At 44.7% G+C, this 23,752-nt stretch overlaps 1 protein-coding gene across 1 annotated transcript in view; it reads left to right on the top strand.

Annotated features, from left to right (window-relative positions):
- Nucleotides 1–22,825, top strand: part of LOC138657456 (gastrula zinc finger protein XlCGF57.1-like) — a 41,663-nt gene extending 18,838 nt beyond the window's left edge. Inside the window, exons 2-3 of the mRNA XM_069745251.1 lie at nt 3,913–4,036; nt 20,261–22,825. Coding sequence (XP_069601352.1) covers nt 3,913–4,036; nt 20,261–21,453 — 1,317 coding nt within the window. The 3' untranslated portion in view covers nt 21,454–22,825. The remainder of the gene's footprint in view (nt 1–3,912; nt 4,037–20,260) is intronic.
- Nucleotides 22,826–23,752: the final 927 nt, after the last annotated feature.

Raw genomic sequence — 23,752 nt, 5'->3', positions numbered from 1 at the left:
TGACTGGTGGGACATTATACAGCACTGGAGGATTGTGGGTGATGAGCGGAGAGGTGACTGCTGGGACATTATACAGCACTGGAGGATTCTGGGTGATGAGCGGAGAGGTGACTGCTGGGACATTATACAGGACTGGAGGATTCTGGGTAATGAGCGGAGAGGTGACTGCTGGGAGATTATACAGGACTGGAGGATTCTGGGTGATGAGCGGAGAGGTGACTGCTGGGACATTATACAGGACTGGAGGATTCTGGGTGATGAGCGGAGAGGTGACTGCTGGGACATTATACAGCACTGGAGGATTCTGGGTGATGAGCGGAGAGGTGACTGCTGGGACATTATACAGCACTGGAGGATTCTGGGTGATGAGCGGAGAGGTGACTGCTGGGACATTATACAGCACTGGAGGATTCTGGGTGATGAGCGGAGAGGTGACTGCTGGGACATTATACAGCACTGGAGGATTCTGGGTGATGACCGGAGAGGTGACTGCTGGGACATTATACAGCACTGGAGGATTCTGGGTGATGAGCGGAGAGGTGACTGCTGGGACATTATACAGCACTGGAGGTTTCTGGGTGATGAGCGGAGAGGTGACTGCTGGGACATTATACAGCACTGGAGGATTCTGGGTGATGACCAGAGAGGTGACTGCTGGGACATTATACAGGACTGGAGGATTCTGGGTGATGAGCGGAGAGGTGACTGCTGGGACATTGTACAGCACTGGAGGATTCTGGGTGATGAGCGGAGAGGTGACTGCTGGGACATTATACAGCACTGGAGGATTCTGGGTGATGAGCGGAGAGGTGACTGCTGGGACATTATACAGCACTGGAGGATTCTGGGTGATGAGCGGAGAGGTGACTGCTGGGACATTATACAGGACTGGAGGATTCTGGGTAATGAGCGGAGAGGTGACTGCTGGGAGATTATACAGGACTGGAGGATTCTGGGTGATGAGCGGAGAGGTGACTGCTGGGAGATTATACAGGACTGGAGGATTCTGGGTGATGAGCGGAGAGGTGACTGCTGGGACATTATACAGCACTGGAGGATTCTGGGTGATGAGCGGAGAGGTGACTGCTGGGACATTATACAGGACAGCACTGGAGGATTCTGGGTGATGAGCGGAGAGGTGACTGCTGGGACATTATACAGCACTGGAGGATTCTGGGTGATGAGTGGAGAGGTGACTGCTGGGACATTATACAGCACTGGAGGATTCTGGGTGATGAGCGGAGAGGTGACTGCTGGGACATTATACAGCACTGGAGGATTCTGGGTGATGAGCGGAGAGGTGACTGCTGGGACATTATACAGCACTGGAGGATTCTGGGTGATGAGCGGAGAGGTGACTGCTGGGACATTATACAGCACTGGAGGATTCTGGGTGATGACCGGAGAGGTGACTGCTGGGACATTATACAGCACTGGAGGATTCTGGGTGATGAGCGGAGAGGTGACTGCTGGGACATTATACAGCACTGGAGGTTTCTGGGTGATGAGCGGAGAGGTGACTGCTGGGACATTATACAGGACTGGAGGATTCTGGGTGATGAGCGGAGAGGTGACTGCTGGGACATTATACAGCACTGGAGGTTTCTGGGTGATGAGCGGAGAGGTGACTGCTGGGACATTATACAGGACTGGAGGATTCTGGGTGATGATCGGAGAGGTGACTGCTGGGACATTATACAGCACTGGAGGATTCTGGGTGATGACCAGAGAGGTGACTGCTGGGACATTATACAGGACTGGAGGATTCTGGGTGATGAGCGGAGAGGTGACTGCTGGGACATTGTACAGCACTGGAGGATTCTGGGTGATGAGCGGAGAGGTGACTGCTGGGACATTATACAGCACTGGAGGATTCTGGGTGATGAGCGGAGAGGTGACTGCTGGGAGATTATACAGGACTGGAGGATTCTGGGTGATGAGCGGAGAGGTGACTGCTGGGACATTATACAGCACTGGAGGATTCTGGGTGATGAGTGGAGAGGTGACTGCTGGGACATTATACAGCACTGGAGGATTCTGGGTGATGAGTGGAGAGGTGACTGCTGGGACATTATACAGGACAGCACTGGAGGATTCTGGGTGATGAGCGGAGAGGTGACTGCTGGGACATTATACAGCACTGGAGGATTCTGGGTGATGAGTGGAGAGGTGACTGCTGGGACATTATACAGCACTGGAGGATTCTGGGTGATGAGTGGAGAGGTGACTGCTGGGACATTATACAGCACTGGAGGATTCTGGGTGATGAGCGGGGAGGTGATTGCTGGGACATTATACAGCACTGGAGGATTCTGGGTGATGAGCGGAGAGGTGACTGCTGGGACATTATACAGCACTGGAGGATTCTGGGTGATGAGCGGAGAGGTGACTGCTGGGACATTATACAGCACTGGAGGATTCTGGGTGATGAGCGGAGAGGTGACTGCTGGGACATTATACAGCACTGGAGGATTCTGGGTGATGAGTGGAGAGGTGACTGCTGGGACATTATACAGCACTGGAGGATTCTGGGTGATGAGTGGAGAGGTGACTGCTGGGACATTATACAGCACTGGAGGATTCTGGGTGATGAGCGGGGAGGTGATTGCTGGGACATTATACAGCACTGGAGGATTCTGGGTGATGAGCGGAGAGGTGACTGCTGGGACATTATACAGCACTGGAGGATTCTGGGTGATGAGTGGAGAGGTGACTGCTGGGACATTATACAGCACTGGAGGATTCTGGGTGATGAGTGGAGAGGTGACTGCTGGGACATTATACAGGACAGCACTGGAGGATTCTGGGTGATGAGCGGAGAGGTGACTGCTGGGACATTATACAGCACTGGAGGATTCTGGGTGATGAGTGGAGAGGTGACTGCTGGGACATTATACAGCACTGGAGGATTCTGGGTGATGAGTGGAGAGGTGACTGCTGGGACATTATACAGCACTGGAGGATTCTGGGTGATGAGTGGAGAGGTGACTGCTGGGACATTATACAGCACTGGAGGATTCTGGGTGATGAGCGGGGAGGTGATTGCTGGGACATTATACAGCACTGGAGGATTCTGGGTGATGAGCGGAGAGGTGACTGCTGGGACATTATACAGCACTGGAGGATTCTGGGTGATGAGTGGAGAGGTGACTGCTGGGACATTATACAGCACTGGAGGATTCTGGGTGATGAGCGGAGAGGTGACTGCTGGGACATTATACAGCACTGGAGGATTCTGGGTGATGAGCGGAGAGGTGACTGCTGGGACATTATACAGCACTGGAGGATTCTGGGTGATGAGTGGAGAGGTGACTGCTGGGACATTATACAGCACTGGAGGATTCTGGGTGATGAGTGGAGAGGTGACTGCTGGGACATTATACAGCACTGGAGGATTCTGGGTGATGAGTGGAGAGGTGACTGCTGGGACATTATACAGCACTGGAGGATTCTGGGTGATGAGCGGGGAGGTGATTGCTGGGACATTATACAGCACTGGAGGATTCTGGGTGATGAGCGGAGAGGTGACTGCTGGGACATTATACAGCACTGGAGGATTCTGGGTGATGAGCGGAGAGGTGACTGCTGGGACATTATACAGCACTGGAGGATTCTGGGTGATGAGCGGAGAGGTGACTGCTGGGACATTATACAGCACTGGAGGATTCTGGGTGATGAGTGGAGAGGTGACTGCTGGGACATTATACAGCACTGGAGGATTCTGGGTGATGAGTGGAGAGGTGACTGCTGGGACATTATACAGCACTGGAGGATTCTGGGTGATGAGCGGGGAGGTGATTGCTGGGACATTATACAGCACTGGAGGATTCTGGGTGATGAGCGGAGAGGTGACTGCTGGGACATTATGCAGCACTGGAGGATTCTGGGTGATGACGGTGTGGCTGTTGTCAGGTTCCTATAAGGTGTCAGGACGTCGCTGTCTATCTCTCCATGGAGGAGTGGGAGTATCTAGAAGGACACCAGGATCGGTACCAGGATGTGATGATGGAGGAGCTCCGGCCTCTTACACCACGAGGTGAGAATGAAAATTAAGTTACAGCTGTCAGAATAAAGCGATCCCAAAAAAATTTTTTTTCTATAAAATAGTTTTATTACTTAACCCCTTCATGACCCAGCCTATTTTGACCTTAAAGACCTTGCCGTTTTATGCAATTCTGACCAGTGTCCCTTTATGAGGTAATAACTCAGGAACGCTTCAATGGATCCTAGCGGTTCTGAGATTGTTTTTTCGTGACATATTGGGCTTCATGTTAGTGGTAAATTTAGGTCAATAAATTCTGTGTTTATTTGTGATAAAAACAGAAATTTGGCGAAAATTTTGAAAATTTCGCAATTTTTACATTTTTAATTTTTATTCTGTTAAACCAGAGAGTTATGTGACACAAAATAGTTAATAAATAACATTTCCCACACGTCTACTTTACATCAGCACAATTTTGGAAACAAAATTTTTTTTTGCTAGGAAGTTATAAGGGTTAAAATTTGACCAGCGATTTCTCATTTTTACAACGAAATTTACAAAACCATTTTTTTTAGGGACCACCTCACATTTGAAGTCAGTTTGAGGGGTCTATATGGCTGAAAATACCCAAAAGTGACACCATTCTAAAAACTGCACCCCTCAAGGTACTCAAAACCACATTCAAGAAGTTTATTAACCCTTCAGGTGCTTCACAGCAGCAAAAGCAACATGGAAGGAAAAAATGAACATTTAACTTTTTAGTCACAAAAATGATTTTTCAGCAACAATTTTTTTATTTTCCCAATGGTAAAATGAGAAACTGAACCACGAAAGTTGTTGTCCAATTTGTCCTGAGTACGCTGATACCTCATATGTGGGGGTAAACCACTGTTTGGGCGCACGGCAGGGCTTGGAAGGGAAGGAGCGCCATTTGACTTTTTGAATGAAAAATTGGCTGCACTCTTTAGCGGACACCATGTCACGTTTGGAGAGCCCCCGTGTGCCTAAAAATTGGAGCTCCCCCACAAGTGACCCCATTTTGGAAACTAGACGCCCCAAGGAACTTATCTAGATGCATAGTGAGCCCTTTCAACCCCCAGGTGCTTCACAAATTGATCCGTAAAAATGAAAAAGTACTTTTTTTTCACAAAAAAAATTCTTTTAGCCTCAATTTTTTCATTTTCACATGGACAACAGGATAAAATGGATCCTAAAATTTGTTGGGCAATTTCTCCTGAGTACACCGATACCTCACATGTGGGGGTAAACCACTGTTTGGGCACATGGTAAGGCTCGGAAGGGAAGGAGCGCCATTTGACTTTTTGAATGAAAAATTATCTCCATCGTTAGCGGACACCATGTCGTGTTTGGAGAGCCCCTGTGTGCCTAAACATTGGAGCTCCCCCACAAGTGACCCCATTTTGGAAACTGGACCCCCCAAGGAACTTATCTAGATGCCTAGTGAGCACTTTAAACCCTCAGGTGCTTCACAAATTGATCCGTAAAAATGAAAAAGTACTTTTTTTTCACAAAAAATTTCTTTTCGCCTCAATTTTTTCATTTTCACATGGGCAATAGGATAAAATGGATCCTAAAATTTGTTGAGCAATTTCTCCCGAGTACGCTGATACCTCATATGTGGGGGTAAACCACTGTTTGGGCACACGGCAGGGCTCGGAAGGGAAGGCGCGCCTTTTGACTTTTTGAATGGAAAATTAGCTCCAATTGTTAGCGGACACCATGTCGCGTTTGGAGAGCCCCTGTGTGCCTATGCATTGGAGCTCCCCCACAAGTGACCCCATTTTGGAAACTAGACCCCCCAAGGAACTTATCTAGATGCATACTGAGCACTTTAAACCCCCAAGTGCTTCACAGAAGTTTATAATGCAGAGCCATGAAAATAAAAAATAATTTTTCTTTTCTCAAAAATGATTTTTTAGCCTTGAATTTCCTATTTTGCCAATGGTAATAGGAGAAATTGGACCACAAATGTTGTTGTCCAGTTTGTCCTGAGTACGCAGATACCCCATATGTGGGGGTAAACCACTGTTTGGGCGCACGGCAGGGCTCAGAAGGGAAGGCACACCATTTGGCTTTTTAAATGGAAGATTAGCTCCAATCATTAGCGGACACCATGTCGCGTTTGGAGAGCCCCTGTGTGTCTAAACATTGGAGATCCCCCACAAATGACCCCATTTTGGAAACTAGACCCCCAAAGGAACTAATCTAGATGTGTGGTGAGCACTTTGAACCCTCAAGTGCTTCACAGAAGTTTATAACGCAGAGCCATGAAAATAAAATAAAAAATTTCTTTTCTCAAATATGATTTTTTAGCTTGCAATTTTTTATTTTCCCAAGGCTAACAGGAGAAATTTGACCCCAAAAGTTGTTGTCCAGTTTCTCCTGAGTATGCTGATACCCCATATGTGGGGGTAAACCACTGTTTAGGCACATGCTGGGGCTCAGAAGTGAAGTAGTGACGTTTTGAAATGCAGACTTTGATGGAATGCTCTGCGGGCGTTACGTTGCGTTTGCAGAGCCCCTAATGTGGCTAAACAGTAGAAACCCCCCACAAGTGACCCCATTTTGGAAACTAGACCCTGAAAGGAACTTATCTAGATGTGAGGTGAGCACTTTGAACCCCCAAGTACTTCACAGAAGTTCATAACACAGAGCAGTGAAAATAATAAATACGTTTTCTTTCCTCAAAAATAATTTTTTAGCCCAGAATTTTTTAATTTTCCCAAGGGTAACAGGAGAAATTTGACCCCAATATTTGTTGTCCAGTTTCTCCTGAGTACGGTGATACCCCATATGTGGGGGTAAACTACTATTTGGGCACTTGCCGGGGCTCGGAAGTGAAGTAGTGATGTTTTGAAATACAGACTTTGATGGAATGCTCTACGGGCGTCACGTTGCGTTTGCAGAGACCCTGATGTGACTAAACAGTAGAAACCCCCCACACGTGACCCCATTTCGGAAACTAGACCCCGAAATGAAATTATCTAGATATGTGGTGAGCACTTTCAACCCCCAAGTGTTTCACAGAAGTTTATAACGCAGAGCCGTGAAAATAATAAATACGTTTTCTTTCCTCAAAAATAATTTTTTAGCCCAGAATTTTTTATTTTCCCAAGGGTTACAGGAGAAATTGGACCACAAAAGTTGTTGTCCAGTTTCTCCTGAGTAAGCTGATACCCCATGTGTGGGGGTAAACCACTGTTTGGGCACACGTCGGGGCTCAGAATGGAAGTAGTGACTTTTGAAATGCAGACTTTGATGGAATGGTCTGCGGGCGTCATGTTGCGTTTGCAGAGCCCCTGGTGTGCCTAAACAGTTGAAACCCCCCACAAGTCACCCCATTTTGGAAACTAGACCCCCAAAGGAACTTATCTAGATATGTGGTGAGCACTTTCAACCCCCAAGTGCTTTACAGAAGTTTATAACGCAGAACCGTGAAAATAATCATTTTTCTTTCCTCAAAAATGATGTTTTAGCAAGCAATTTTTTATTTTCTCAAGGGTAACAGGAGAAATTGGACCCCAGTAATTGTTGCGCAGTTTGTCCTGAGTACGCTGGTACCCCATATGTGGGGGTAAACCACTGTTTGGGCACACGTCGGGGCTCGGAAGTGAGGGAGCACCATTTGACTTTTTGAATACAAGATTGGCTGGAATCAATGGTGGCGCCATGTTGCGTTTGGAGACCCCCTGATGTGCCTAACAGTGGAAACCCCTCAATTCTAACTCCAACACACTCCTAACCCTTATCCCAACTGTAGCTGTAACCCTAATCACAACCCTAACCCCAACACACCCCTAACCCCAACACACCCCTAACCCCAACACACCCCTAACCCTAACCACAACCCTAATTCCAACCCAACCCTAACCCTAAGGCTATGTGCCCACGTTGCGGATTCGAATGAGATTTTTCAGCACCATTTTTGAAAAATCCACGGGTAAAAGGCACTGCGTTTTACCTGCGGATTTACCGCGGATTGCCAGTGTTTTTTGTGCGGATTTCACCTGTGGATTCCTATTGAGGAACAGGTGTAAAACGCTGCGGAATCTGCACAAAGAATTGACATGCTGCGGAAAATACAACGCAGCGTTTCCGCGTGGTATTTTCCACACCATGGGCACAGCGGATTTGGTTTTCCATATGTTTACATGGTACTGTAAACCTGATGGAACACTGCTGCGGATCCGCAGCCAAATCCGCACCGTGTGCACATAGCCTAATTGTAAAGGTATGTGCACACGCTGCGGAAAACGCTGCGGATCCGCAGCAGTTTCCCATGAGTTTACAGTTCAATGTGAACCTATGGGAAACAAAAATCGCTGTACACATGCTGCAGAAAAACTGCACGGAAACGCAGCGGTTTACATTCCGCAGCATGTCACTTCTTTCTGCGGATTCCGCAGCGGTTTTACAACTGCTCCAATAGAAAATCGCAGTTGTAAAACCGCAGTGAAATGCACAGAAAAACCGCGGTAAATCCACAGCGGTTTAGCACTGCGGATTTATCAAATCCGGTGCGGAAAAATCCGCAGAGGACCAGAATACGTGTGCACATCCCGAACCCTAACCCTACCCCTAACCCTAACCCTACCCCTAACTCTAACCCTAGTTCTTACCCCAACCTTAGTGGAAAAAAAAAAAATTCTTTATTATTTTTATTGTCCCTACCTATGGGGGTAACAAAGGGGGGGGGTCATTTACTATTTTTTTTATTTTGATCACTGAGATAGGTTATACCTCAGTGATCAAAACTCACTCTGGAACGAATCTGCCGGCCATTTTGGAAGGTGGCGGCGCCCAGGAAAGAAGACGGACGGACCTCGTGAGGCCAGGTAAGTATAAGGGGGGGAGATCAGGGCATGGGGGGGGCGTCGGAGCATGGGGGGGGCGTCGGAGCACGGGGGGTGGATCGGAGCACGGGGGGTGGATTGGAGCATGGGGTGGGGGATCGCTGTGCGGGGGGGTGGATCGGAGCACGGGGGGGATCGCTGTGTGGGGGGGTGATCGGAGTGCGGGGGGTTTGATTGGAGCATGTGGGGTGTGATTGGAGCACGGGGGGAGCGGACAGGAGGACGGAGGAGCAGAGCACAGGACGGAGGGGAGCGGAGCAGAGCACAGATCGGAGGGCTGGGGGGGGCGATCGGTGGGGTGGGGTGGGGGCACATAAGTGTTTCCAGCCATGGCCGATGATATTGCAGCATCGGCCATGGCTGGATTGTAATATTTCACCAGTTTTTTAGGTGAAATATTACAAATCGCTCTGATTGGCAGTTTCACTTTCAACAGCCAATCAGAGCGATCGTAGCCACGGGGGAGTGAAGCCACCCCCCCTGGGCTAAACTACCACTCCCCCTGTCCCTGCAGATCGGGTGAAATGGGAGTTAACCCTTTCACCCGATCTACAGGGACGCGATCTTTCCATGACGCCACATAGGCGTCATGGGTCGGATTGGCACCGACTTTCATGACGCCTACGTGGCGTCATGGGTCGGGAAGGGGTTAAAAAAGCCAAAACATGAAGCCAGAGGCAACATTCTTCTAATTTTGGTTATAGACATTACCACAATGAATTTTAAACAAAACAATTCAGATGCCGTTGAAGTTCAGACTTTCAGCTTTCATTTGAGGGGATCCACATTAAAATTGGATGAAGGGTTTAGGAGTTTCAGCTCCTTAACATGTGCCACCCTGTTTTTAAAGGGACCAAAAGTAATTGGACAATTGACTCCAAGGCTATTTCATGGACAGGTGTGGGCAATCCCTTTGTTATATCATTCTCAATTAAGCAGATAAAAGGCCTGGAGTTATTTTTTTTTATTTTCCCCCCACAAAATTATAAACTTCGGTGAAGCACCTGGGGGTTCAATGTGTTCAAGACAAATCTAGATAAGTTCCCTGAGGGGTCTAGTTTCCAATATGGGGTCACTTGTGGGGGAATTTTACTGTTTATTCACATCAGGGGCTCTGCAAACACAACATGGCATCCGCTACTTATTCCAGCAAATTTTCCATTCCAAAAGGCGCTCCTTCCCTTCCGAGCTCTGCTATGCACCCAAACAGTAGTTTTCCCCCTCATATGGGGTATCAACGTACTCAGGAGAAATTGCACAAGAAATTTTGAGTCTGTTTTTTTCCTATTAACCCCTGTGAAAATTAAAAATAAATTGGGTCTAAAGAAAAGTTTTTTGAGAAAAAAGTTAAATGTTCATTTTTTTTTCCACATTCCAAAAATTCTTGTGAAGCACCTGAAGTGTTAATAAACTTGAATGTTTTTTTGAGGGGTGCAGTTTTTAGAATGGAGTCACTTTTGGGTATTTTTCTGTCACATAGGGCCCTCAAAGTCACTTCATATGTGAGGTGTTCCCTACAACAACAAAAAATGGTTTTGTAAATTTTGTTGTAAAAATGAGAAATCGCTGGTCAACTTTTAACCCTTATAACTTCCGAACAAAAAACAATATTTATTTCATTTTTGCCGATGTGAAGTAGACGTTTGGGAAATGTTATTTAAAAACTATTTTGCGTGACATATCTTTGATTTAAGAGTATTATTATTATTATTATTATTTATTGTTATAGCGCCATTTATTCCATGGCGCTTTACATGTGAGGAGGGGTATACATAATAAAAACAAGTACAATAATCTTAAACAATACAAGTCATAACTGGTACAGGAGGAGTGAGGACACTGCCCACGAGGGCTCACAATCTACAAGAGATGGGTGAGAATACAGGAGGAGTGAGGACCCTGCCCGCGAAGGCTCACAATCTACAAGAGTATAAGAATTTAAAGTTTGAAAATTGGAAAATTGTCGCCAAATTTTCGTGTTTTGTTTTTTCACGAACGCAAGTCATAAAGAAGACATTTTCTCGCTATCATAAAGTACAATATGTCACAAAATATGATCTCGGAATCGCCGGGATCCGTTGAAGCTCCAGCGTTATGACCTCATAAAGTGACAGTGGTCAGAATTGTACAATTTGGCCTGGTCATTAACCCCTTTCTGCCATTAGACGTACTATTCCGTCCATGTGGGGTGGGCCCTACTTCCCAAGGACGGAATAGTACGTCATAGGCGATCGGCCGCGCTCACGGGGGGAGCGCGGCCGGGTGTCAGCTGCTTATCGCAGCTGACATCCGGCACTATGTGCCAGGAGCGGTCACGGACCGCCCCCAGCACATTAACCCCCGGCACACCGCGATCAAACATGATCGCGATGTGTCGGCGTTACAGGGAAGCATCGCGCAGGGAGGGGGCTCACTGCGGGCTTCCCTGAGCCCCCCGCAGCAACGCAATGTGATCGCGTTGCTCCGGGGGTCTCCTACCTTCCTCCCTGCAGCAAGGCCCGGATCCAATATGGCCGCGGCATCCGGGTCCTGTAGGGAGGGAGGTGGCTTACCAAGTACATGCTCAGAGCAGGCACTTGGTAACGCTGCAGCGCTCTGAGACAGATCGGTGATCTGTCAGAGTGCTGTGCAAACTGTCAGATCATTGATCTGTGATGTCCCCCCCGGGACAAAGTAAAAAAGTTTTAAAAAAAATTCCAAAAGTGTAAAAAAAAAATTAAAAAAAATTTCCTAAATAATGAAAAAAATAAATAAATATATATATTATTCCCATAAATACATTTATTTATCTAAATAAAAAAAAACAATAAAAGTTCACATATTTAGTATCGCCGCGTCCGTAACGACCCGACCTATAAAACTGGCCCACTAGTTAACCCCTTCACTAAACACCGTAAGAAAAAAAAAAAAAAACGAGGCAAAAAACAACACTTTATTATCATACCACCGAACAAAAAGTGGAATAACACGCAATCAAAAAGACAGATATAAATAACCATGGTACCGCTGAAAACGTCATCTTGTCATGCAAAAAACGAGCCACCATACAGCATCATCAGCAAAAAAATAAAAAAGTTATAGTCCTGAGAATAAAGCGATGCAAAAATAATTTTTTTCTATAAAATAGTTTTTATCGTATAAAAGCGCCAAAACATAAAAAAATGATATAAATGAGGTATCGCTGTAATCGTACTGAGCCGAAGAATAAAACTGCTTTATCAATTTTACCAAACGTGGAACGGTATAAATGCCTCCCCCAAAAGAAATTCATGAATAGCTGGTTATTGGTCATTCTGCCTTACAAAAATCGGAATAAAAAGCGATCAAAAAATGTCATGTGACCGAAAATGTTACCAATAAAAACGTCAACTCGTCCCGCAAAAAACAAGACCTCACATGACTCTGTGGACCAAAAATATGGAAAAATTATTGCTCTCAAAATGTGGTAACGCAAAAAATATTTTTTGCAATAAAAAGCGTCTTTCAGTGTGTGACGGCTGCCAATCATAAAAATCCGCTAAAAAACCCGCTATAAAAGTAAATCAAACCCCCCTTCATCACCCCCTTAGTTAGGGAAAAATTAAAAAAATGTATTTATTTCCATTTTCCCATTAGGGTTAGGGCTAGGGTTAGGGCTAGGGTTAGGGCTAAGGTTAGGGCTAGGGTTAGGGCTAGGGTTGGGGCTAGGGTTAGGGCTAGGGTTAGGGTTGGGGCTAAAGTTACGGTTAGGGTTTGGATTACATTTACGGTTGGGAATAGGGTTGGGATTAGGGTTAGGGGTGTGTCAGGGTTAGAAGTGTGGTTAGGGTTACTGTTGGGATTTGGGTTAGGGGTGTGTTTGGATTAGGGTTTCAGTTATAATTGTGGGGTTTCCACTGTTTAGGCACATCAGGGGCTCTCCAAACGCGACATGGCGTCCGATCTCAATTCCAGCCAATTCTGCGTTGAAAAAGTAAAACAGTGCTCCTTCCCTTCCGAGCTCTCCCGTGTGCCCAAACAGGGGTTTACCCCAACATATGGGGTATCAGCGTACTCAGGACAAATAGGACAACAACTTTTGAGGTCCAATTTCTCCTGTTACCCTTGGGAAAATACAAAACTGGGGGCTAAAAAATAATTTTTGTGGGAAAAAAATTTTTGTTTTATTTTTACGGCTCTGCATTATAAACTTCTGTGAAGCCCTTGGTGGGTCAAAGTGCTCAAAACACATCTGGATAAATTCCTTAAGGGGTCTACTTTCCAAAATGGTGTCACTTGTGGGGGGTTTCAATGTTTAGGCACATCAGGGGCTCTCCAAACGCAACATGGTGTCCCATCTCGATTCCAGTCAATTTTGCATTGAAAAGTCAAATGGCGCTCCTTCCCTTCCGAGCTCTGTCATGCGCCCAGTGGTTTACCCCCACATATGGAGTATCAGCGCACTCAGGACAAATTGGACAACAACTTTTGGGGTCCATTTTCTCCTGTTACCCTTGGTAAAATAAAACAAATTGGAGCTGAAGTAAATTTTTTGTGAAAAAAAGTTAAATGTTCATTTTTATTTAAACATTCCAAAAATTCCTGTGAAACACTTGAAGGGTTAATAAACTTCTTGAATGTGGTTTTGAGCACCTTGAGGGGTGCAGTTTTTAGAGTGGTGTCACACTTGGGTATTTTCTATCATATAGACCCCTCAAAATGACTTCAAATGAGATGTGGTCCCTAAAAAAAATGGTGTTGTAAAAATGAGAAATTGCTGGTGAACTTTTAACCCTTATAACTCCCTAACAAAAAAATTTTGGTTCCAAAATTGTGCTGATGTAAAGTAGACATGTGGGAAATGTTACTTATTAAGTATTTTGTGTGACATATCTCTGTGATTTAATTGCATAAAAATTCAAAGTTGGAAAATTGCGAAATTTTCATAATTTTCGCCAAATTTCCGTTTTTTTCACAAACAAACGTACTATCAAAGAAATTTTACAACTATCATGAAGTACAATATGTCACGAGAAAACAATGTCAGAATCACTGGGATCCGTTGAAGCGTTCCAGAGTTATAACCTCATAAAGGGACAGTGGTCAGAATTGTAAAAATTGGCCTGGTCATTAACGTGCAAACCACCCTTGGGGGTAAAGGGGTTAAGACATCTCCGCTCTGCACTATTATACACAGTTCCCTTTAAATTTATAATATTTCTTCTTGAAACTCATCTGACAGAAAATATTGGAGCTTCCGATAGTTTAGATTATGAAGTCACCGAGCCCCGCGCTCTAATTCCCCCAGAGAGGTTTCACCACTTGCTGCTCATTTATTACTGATGGAGACTGTTCAGTTTGAGCGTTTCAGTAGATGTTATTGTCTATAGTCAGTTTTTGATTACAGTAGTGTCCAGAATCCTCTGATTTATCCTCTTCCTGCAGCCAGTTTTGTGTTCTTAATCAGGCCCCATTTTTAACCCCTGGAGCTTTTTTCGCTTTTTCCCTCTCCTCTTCCCGGAGCCGTAACTTTTTTAGTTTTCCCTCAATATGGCCATGTGAGGGCTTATCTTTTGCGGAACGAGTTTTACTTTTGAACAACATCATTGGTTTTACCATGTCTTGTACCTGAAAACAGGAAAACTATTCAAAGTGCGGTGAAATTGTCAAAAGGTGCAATCCCACACTTGTTTTTTGTTTGGCTTTTTTGCTAGGTTCACTAAATGCTAACGCTGACTTTCATTACAATTCTCCAGGTCATTACGAGCTCATAGACACCAAACATGTCTAGGTTCTTTTCAATGTAATTGGTAAAAAAAATTTCAAACTTTGCTAAAAAAATAAAAAATTGTGCAATTTGCCGAGACCTGTAGCGTCTCCATTTTTCGTGATCTTGGGTTGGGTGAGGGCATATTTTCTGCGTGCCGAGCTGACGTTTTTAATGATACCATTTTGGTGAAGATGCGATCTTTTGATCGCCTGTTATTGCATTTTAAAGCAATGTCGCAGCGACCAATAAAAGTAGTTCTCGCTTTTGGAATTTTTTTCTAATTACGCCGTTTAGCGATCAGGTAAATCCTTTTTTTATTAATAGATCTGGCGATTCTGAACGTGGCAATACCAAATATGTGTAGGTTTGATTTTTTTTTTTTATTATTATTATTATTATTATTATTATTTTATTGTGAATGGGGCGAAAGGGGGGTGATTAGAACTTTTTTTTTTTTTCATATTTTTGTAAAAAAAAAAAAAAATTCTTTTGCCATGCTTCAGTAGCCTCCATGGGAGGCTAGAAGCTGGCACAGCCTGATCAGCTCTGCTACATAGAGGTGATGCTCAGATCACCTCTATGTATCTGAATTGTAGCATTGCTATGAGCGCCGACCACAGGGTGGCACTCACAGCAATCTGCCATCAACAACCATAGAGATCTTCAGGAGACATCTGGTTGTTATGCAAAAAAATTCACAGCACAAATCAGTAGACAATGGAGTGAATTAAAGTAAACAGTTCACAGAATACTCCCAAGATTAAAAAATACCTTTATTAACTTAATTAAAAATTAGTGCACACAAAACCGTCACCCAAGAAATTACGTACTTATATAGAAAAGGCCTAGGGAGGTGCCTATCCCTAGGTGCCTATCGCTCGTCAGCACCCTAGCTGACAGCAGAGGTTGGTACCCTAAACCTGCGCAATGGCGCCCCCGCTCACTGTCGACTGTCCCTTCTATCCTCAAACTCCCTATACGGGAAGGGATGGAAAGGTGTATAGATGTACTGTTGGTAGATAGAGACCAATAAATGATGAAAACTGTCCCTTAATCTAACCCTGCCTCACAGCGGAGGTTGGCACCCTAAATTTTACGATATATGGCGCCCCCGCTCCTCGACGGCTGTCCCAAAGAGAATGCCCTAACTAGATTAGTATAGGGGCAATATCTATAATATAACGCTGGGAGCGTCACTCTGTCCGAAGCCTTTATAGACTGCGCAAGCGCCGGCGCAGCCTGGACCCCACAGAGTGACTCAGCCCAGGAGATCGCGGTATGCGTAAGCACTGAACGCACACCGCGATCTCCAACGGAGAAGCAGGGACGTGCCAGGAGGGTGAGTATAAGCTATAGTCACCTGTCCCGTTCCAGCGCTGCATGCTGCTCCATCTTCCGGGTCATCTGCCTGTGACGTACAGTTCAGAGGGCGCGATGACCCGGAAGACGGCAGCGCGCAGAGGTGGATCAGGGCCAGGTGACTATAGCAAGTGTCGGGGGCCTGAGCTAGCGGCGACTCCGGCACCTGACCCCCACAGTGCGCCGGTGTCCCCGCCTGCTCAGGCCCCCCAGCACTTGGCGCCCAGCGACGATAGGTGAGTATGTTATTTTTTTTTATATATATATCGCAGCAGCATACGGGGCATATAATACTATGGAGCATCTTATGAGGGCCATCAACCATAATGGAGCAGTGTACGGGGCATACAATATGGAGCATCTTATGGGGGCCATCAACATTTATGGAGCAGCATACGGGGCATATACTATGGAGCATCTTATGGGGGCCATCAACATTTATGGAGCAGCATATGGGGCATATACTATGGAGCATCTTATGGGGGCCATCAACCTTTATGGAGCAGCGTATGGGGCATATGTATGGGGCATCTTATGGGGGCCATCAACATTTATGGAGCAGCATACGGGGCATACACTATGGAGCATCTTATGGGGGCCATCAACATTTATGGAGCAGCGTATGGGGCATATGGATGGGAGCAGCAAATTACAGAATGGTGGCGCAGGATGGGAGCAGCACATGACAGAATTGGGCAGCACATGACAGAACAGGGGTGCAGGATGGAAGCAGCACATGACAGAATGGGGGCGCAGGATGGGAGCAGCACATGACAGGATGGGGGAGCTGGATGGGAGCAGCAAATGACAGAATGGGGGCGCAGGATGGGAGCAGCACATGACAGGATGGGGGCGCAGGATGGGAGCAGCACATGTCAGAATGGAGGCGCAGGATGGGAGCAGCGCATGACAGGATGGGGGCGCAAGATGGTAGCAGCACATACCAGGATGGAGACCATATACCAATATAAATGCTCATCACCCGGGCATAGAACGGGTTCAATAGCTAGTCTAGCTATAATGTAAAGTGCTGAAGTGTAAGACCATATACAGACAAGCAATGATGAACCATGGAGACATAGAAGATGAAAAATATAGTCTTGCAGGAAATACCCTAGGTATTGGTGTTATACAATATTCTTATAGGTAATAGTAACCGTAGATCTCAATAGAAAAGAAACCCAGGACAATGAATGTGCACAAACAATTGCCCTAGTTTAAAATATATATATATATTGCACAATGCCCTACGATAATGGTCTCAATAGATCAAACATAACATCAGTTACATATAAGAGTTAATATTCCATATGGAAAAAACCTGCATACCGTCAAAATCCAGGTTCACATACTTTCATAGACCCATGAAGAGGCCTATAAACATCAGTCTTTCAGATTCAAGCAAAACTTTTTAATCCATAGATAGATATATGTACATTAGTCTCATAGACTGTAAGCCATGTCCATGATGATATAGGACAAGAGCACGTCAGGTCTATACCCTCCAGATAGTGTCCTGTATCATCATGGGCAACCAACATAAAAAGATAAGTAGCGGTCTCTGATAATATATGAATACACTCCTGATGAACCTCTTGTGGGAGGAGAAACAAGTCGAGTTTATGAGACTGATTGATACCTGCCTATGTAGGGGCTCATGAGGCTTACAGATTATAAAGCAGTCATGAAGGCATAAGGCCGGCAATGATGGGCGTTGTGGGCAATAATAGCGGGTATCATGCCTCATTCCTCTCTTGGAACATACACAACATCTCTGGGGGCTCTTTCTTGTTTCAGTTGCAATATAATGTCCCTCAACGAGTCTTCTGACATCTTCAGATTGTAAAGGATTGGCGGGGACAACATTTTCAAAAACAAGATTTTCAATCACCTTTTCCTGATCAGGAAAGTATCTGCATTCCCGGCTTTTTTGTATGACACATACGAATTATATGAGGCCACCTGAAACAAATAAATGACTAACTTTTTATACCAGGTATATGATTTTTTTGGTACCCAGTATGGCTGTAGAACGTGATCTGCAAGGTCCACACCCACCATATATTTGTTGTAGTCAATGACAGACACAGGTTTTGGAGTAGTGGATCCCTGTTGGTCTGCAGTGGCCCTTGTGGCATATGTGTGGATCGAGCTCAGGATAGAAATATCTTGGTTATCCTTATACTTAAGGGCAAGCAGTTCTCCATTGTGTAAAGTCTGCGCCTTTCAGAACTTTTAGTTGACCAATGATTGTGGAAACCCCTGACGTTTTTTGCAAATGGTCCCTCAAGCCCCCATATTATGTCCAATCAGACTTTTAAATAGGGGTATGCTGGTGTAGTACTTGTCAACATACAGATTGTAGCCTTTTTGTAAAAATTGAGTTATCTCCCAAACGTTTTTTCCAGATGTCCCCAGATACGTAGGGCATCCTGGTGGGTTCAGTTGCTTTCTTTCCTTCATAAATTCGAAAAGCTCATGTGTATCCTGTTGAACGGTCGCACTTTTTATAGAGCTTTATTCTGAACCTTGCCCTGTTAGAAGGAATAAATTGCTTGAGGTGCAGTCTTCCTTTGAAATTTACAAGGGACTCATCAATGGAAATGTTTTCTGTTGGGGTGTAAAGCTTTAAGAATTTTTCTGTCAAGTCTTCTATGATGGGTCTGATTTTCAATAGTCTGTCATGTTCTGGAGCATTTCTGGGCAGGCATTGACTCTTGTTAAAATGCCAAAATCTAATGAGGATTTCATAACGGGTCCTAGGAAGAACAGCAGAAAACATTGGGGTGGCTTGAACACGGCAGTTGGACCAATAGGACCGAATGCTCATTTTTTTTTAACAAGCCCCATAGCGAATGTAAGTCCTAAAAATGTAATCGATCATGGATTCTGGCTGATGAATTGGGACGCATATACATTTATTTGTAGGACAATATGCCCTAGCAAGCTAATAGAAAACTCTGAAGTGACCAAGTTATTGGGGAGACAATTGAGAAAAGCCTACTTCTTTAGCCTAGCCCTAACTTTAGAATAAACTCTAACTTTAGCCTAACACTAGCCCTAACTATAGCACTAACCCTAACTATAGCACTAACCCTAACCTGCCTTCTCTGTTTTTTTTACTCTATTACAAGATGGCTGACTGACACAGCTGTTGGCAGCAGCACTTCTAACACTGTTTCTCCTCTAATCTCTCACTGACAGGAGATCTGAGGAGAAACAGCGTTTTTCTCAGGCAGATCGCCCGGGAAAGTTGGTTGCTACAACAAACTTTCCTAGTGATTTGTCTCATTGGCTGGTGTGACACTGACTTCATCAGGACCTTAACCAATCAGGTCTCGATGAGGTCGGGGGTCACAGGAACTGTTGTGCGCCGGAATCCCCTCGTTATAAGGTACGTGGGGGTCCCGATGAGCACAAAACTGCCGACCGTAGACAAACGGTAGATAAATGCCGGCGCTAGCAGGGTTTGTGCAGAGCCAACGTTTATCTACGGTTGGTGGTCACAAGCGGTTAAGTTAAGGGTACCATAATTTCTGTCCAGGCCTATTTCATGAGTTTTATTTATTTTTTTAAATCTGTGGAAACCTGGTTGAAAAGCAATGTCTGACTTTAATTTGTTCAATTTCATAGATCTCTTATTTATTACTTTTGTCAGATTCAAGTTATTTCTGTGACCATTGTGGGTTTTTCTGTCATTAAACGAGGGGTGCCAACAATTTTGACCAAGTGTGTAGGAGGAGTGAATATTTTGACTCCACAGCCATTTTCCGGAAATTAAGACTCGGCTATTTTAGTACCCAGCACAGATTGTTCTCCAGGAGACACACACCGCAAATTAAGTGGATTCTTCTCACTATATAATATTGCTAAATACAGGGATCCTAAATGTTGTTTGAGCACACTGCAAGACTTAGAAGTGAGAGCGGATTTTGCTGGATTGCTTTATAGAAACTTTGTTGCTTTTCAACAGCCTTTGAGCCACTAATAGTGTGGGAACCTCTGTTTTTCCATTGACAGATGATGGACCTGAGGGGGGACTTGTTTTTTGTGAGATGAGAATTGGTATTATTTTTGTCTACATAACATTGATTGGTTTCTTTTTATTCGATATATGGAAGGCAGAATGAACAAACAGTTGAACACCACACACTACTGGTTCATCCAACAAGGTTTTCTATTAGACTGTGAACAGTCATTATCTTGGTAAATAAAGTTGTTGTACATAGCTTGCCTTTTGTATGGACAGTTTAAGCAGAAATGTTCAATTATATAAAACTCAAGGATATTGTGTTAAAAAAATTTTTTTCATCTTAGCAGATAACTGTACCAGGAGATCAGAGGGACAGTTGACATCTTCAATGTTTAAATCTGATGATCTTGAGATCCTACAAGATACAACTGAAGTGATTGCTGTTTCTCCAGATATATCATCATCAATTCACACCAAAGATCTGTCATCTGATCCTATGAAACAGTTCCCATCTTCTGATTCATTACTGACTGCTAAGGAAAATCAAAGTCACAAAAGAGGCAACAAAAAACAAACTGCTCCTAAAGCAAAGAAGTCATTTTCATGTTCAGAATGTGGGAAATGTTTTAACCAGAAAGGGAGTCTTGTTAGGCACCGGAGAACCCACACAGGGGAGAAGCCTTTTTCCTGTTCAGAATGTGGGAAATGTTTTACGCATAAATTGCATCTTGTTAGTCACCAGAGAACCCACACAGGGGAGAAGCCTTTTTCATGTTCAGAATGTGGGAAACGTTTTAACCAGAAAGGGAGTCTTGTTAGGCACCGGAGAACCCACACAGGGGAGAAGCCTTTTTCCTGTTCAGAATGTGGGAAATGTTTTACGCATAAATTGCATCTTGTTAGTCACCAGAGAACCCACACAGGGGAGAAGCCTTTTTCGTGTTCAGAATGTGGGAAATGTTTTATCCAAAAATCAAATTTGGTTAGGCACCATAGAACTCACACAGGGGAGAATCCTTTTTCCTGTTCAGAATGTGGGAAATGTTTTAACCTGAAAACATATTTAGTTACTCACCAGAGAACCCACACAGGGGAGCAGCTTTTTTCCTGTTCAGAATGTGGGAAATGTTTTATCCAAAAATCAGATTTGGTTAGGCACCATAGAACTCACACAGGGGAGCAGCCTTTTTCCTGTTCAGAATGTGGGAAATGTTTTATCCAAAAATCAAATTTGGTTAGGCACCATAGAACTCACACAGGGGAGAATCCTTTTTCCTGTTCAGAATGTGGGAAATGTTTTACCCAGAAAATATATTTAGTTACTCACCAGAGAACCCACACAGGGGAGCAGCCTTTTTCCTGTTCAGAATGTGGGAAATGTTTTATCCAAAAATCAAATTTAGTTAGGCACCATAGAACTCACACAGAGGAGAAGCCTTTTTGCTGTTCAGATTGTGGGAAATGTTTTAAATGGAAAGTGCTTCTTGTTAGACATCAGAGCAGTCACACAGAGGAGAAACCTTTTTCATTTTCTTAATGTGGGAAATATTTTAATTGAAAATCAACTGTTAATAAACATCAGAGACATCACATAGGGGAGAAGCCTTTTTTATGTTCATAATGTTGGAATAGTTTGAACCAAAATTGAATCTTCTTAAATGGGTTATCTCTTGTCATTCCTCGTGTTTGCTGACAAAAGGGTAAAACTAATCTTTATTAATTCCAAATGTAAAGCTATACCGATAATTCACCCCGAAGGTTAGTCAGTAGGTGACTAATAGAAAACATGTACCTCACATTTCATTATATAGGGTGATGTGACGTATACACACTCACTCTCCAAGCCCCTCATTTCTACTTGTTTCATCATCCTCACCAAAGGCGACTCATCAGGAGACTATTTAATATTGACCTATATTCAAGCGAGACTAGACAAAAAAAAACTAGTCATGTATCATGTTATCCGAAACAGTCAGAAAACTAGCCACATATTGGCAGATCCCAGACCTCAAGGTATATACTTCGTAAGTTTATAAGCCACTGCAGTGTCCGGAATAGATAGTATGTGAAAATACAGTACAGTATAATTCTTGTGTTTTTTTTCTCCTATAGGGACTGCCCCAGTTTGCTATTGTAACAGCTGTTAATTAGTAGTGCAGACAAATTGTCCTGGACTAAACTCAGTTTTCAGATGGCCCAATATGGTGCACTCATTGAAAACTTACCTGCTCCAAAGATCAATAGCAGCTTCTAACTAATGGCCATGCCGCGGTCTGTCAAGGAATGCAATATCGTTATAAAGGCTAGGGATGTGTGCAATCATAAGACATGAGAAGGACAGGACAGCAGCCATTTTACATCATGGCTCCATTACAAGGGACACGGATCTATCATTCCATAAGAAAACAACCTAGGGGTTTTCAGCCTCGGTTGCAAGAATACAGATCTGCTCCATTGACCATCATTGAACCATGGATACGTTTGGAAAAGCCAGGTTGTGATCCTCAGATCAACTGGCCTTGTACCTTGTATGGACTCAATGGACTGTCATCTTCCTACGCTTGTCGTTACCTCTTGTCTGTGTGCATGCCACAGGTGGAGTAACCGACCCTGGAATATGAAGCCAAGTTGTGATCCTCGTATCAACTGGCCTTGTATGGACTGGCATCTTCCTACGCTTGTCGTTACCTCCTCTGTGTGCATACCATAGGTGATGTAGCAACCCTGGAAGATCTGTAGTCACAGCTGCTATTTTCCCGGTGAGTCAGCGGAAGAGCGAGACTCTGTAATGTTCAACATCTTGGGTACTGTGCTGTGACTGTTCTGTGTTATCTGCCTATTTTGTGGTACAATAAAGCATTGCCACACTGTTTTACTCTCACCCTGTGTTGCCTGAGTAGCGTTTTGCCCATGTTTAAAGGAGAGCAGGAGTTTGGTGAGATGATCCCTGGTTCATGCCTTTTCGGCTAGCGGGCGGCGCTCATAGCAATCCAGCAGTGACAACCATAGACTTCTGCTGGAGACCTCTGGTTGTCATGCCAACCCATCGGTGACCTCCGATCATGTGACGGGGTCACTGATGAGCGGGATTTCCGGTGCACTTGCTGACATGTGCCAGAAAAGATGTGATTCAGCGCTTGAGCCAACATCAAAGGGAGGGGGTCATACATCTGCGTACATTTACGCCCGATGTCGGAAAGGGGTTAAAAGGGATTGTTTTAGGCTAGTTTCACAATAGCGTTCGGCAGGGCTGCGAATGAAAGCCTGCTAACTCCGTGAAGCCCCGCCCACTGCCGCTCCTCTTCCTTCAGCTTCGCCTAAGTCTGCATGCGTCCTGCATACCCTATCTTTAACATTTGGTACGCAGACCATGCGGATGTATGCGGATGCTTCTGCATGCGTCGTTTTGAAGCTGCGCCGACCGCAACATATTGAGTTTGACGCAGGTCAGCGCAGCGTCAAGACGACCATGCGGAGGCATCCGCATACATCTGCATCGCCTGCATACCCAATGTTAAAATTAGGGTATGTAGGATGCATGCAGATGTAGGCGGTGTCATGAATCCCACCGTGCTGCCACCAATATGTCACGAATCCCACCAGATATGTCAGGGATCCCACCACTCTGTCACGGTTTACGGGGAAGATACCTTTATCATCCTCACCACTCACACCAATTTGTCATGAACCGGGCTTGTTTGGTTGCCCCTTGTTCCTTCTGAAGGGGATTTATCTATATCACACTTCCCAGTTCCGCTTTGAAACTTGCAGCTCTCTTGGCACCCCCCATAACATCAGGTCAGTCAGGATACTGCATATAGGGTAATTAGTCACCA

The sequence above is a fragment of the Ranitomeya imitator genome, chromosome 1 (assembly GCF_032444005.1).
Source record: "Ranitomeya imitator isolate aRanImi1 chromosome 1, aRanImi1.pri, whole genome shotgun sequence".
Taxonomy (NCBI): Eukaryota; Metazoa; Chordata; class Amphibia; order Anura; family Dendrobatidae; genus Ranitomeya; species Ranitomeya imitator.
The sequence above is the reverse complement of the archived record's forward strand: the minus strand, read 5'-3'. Positions and strand labels throughout refer to the sequence as shown.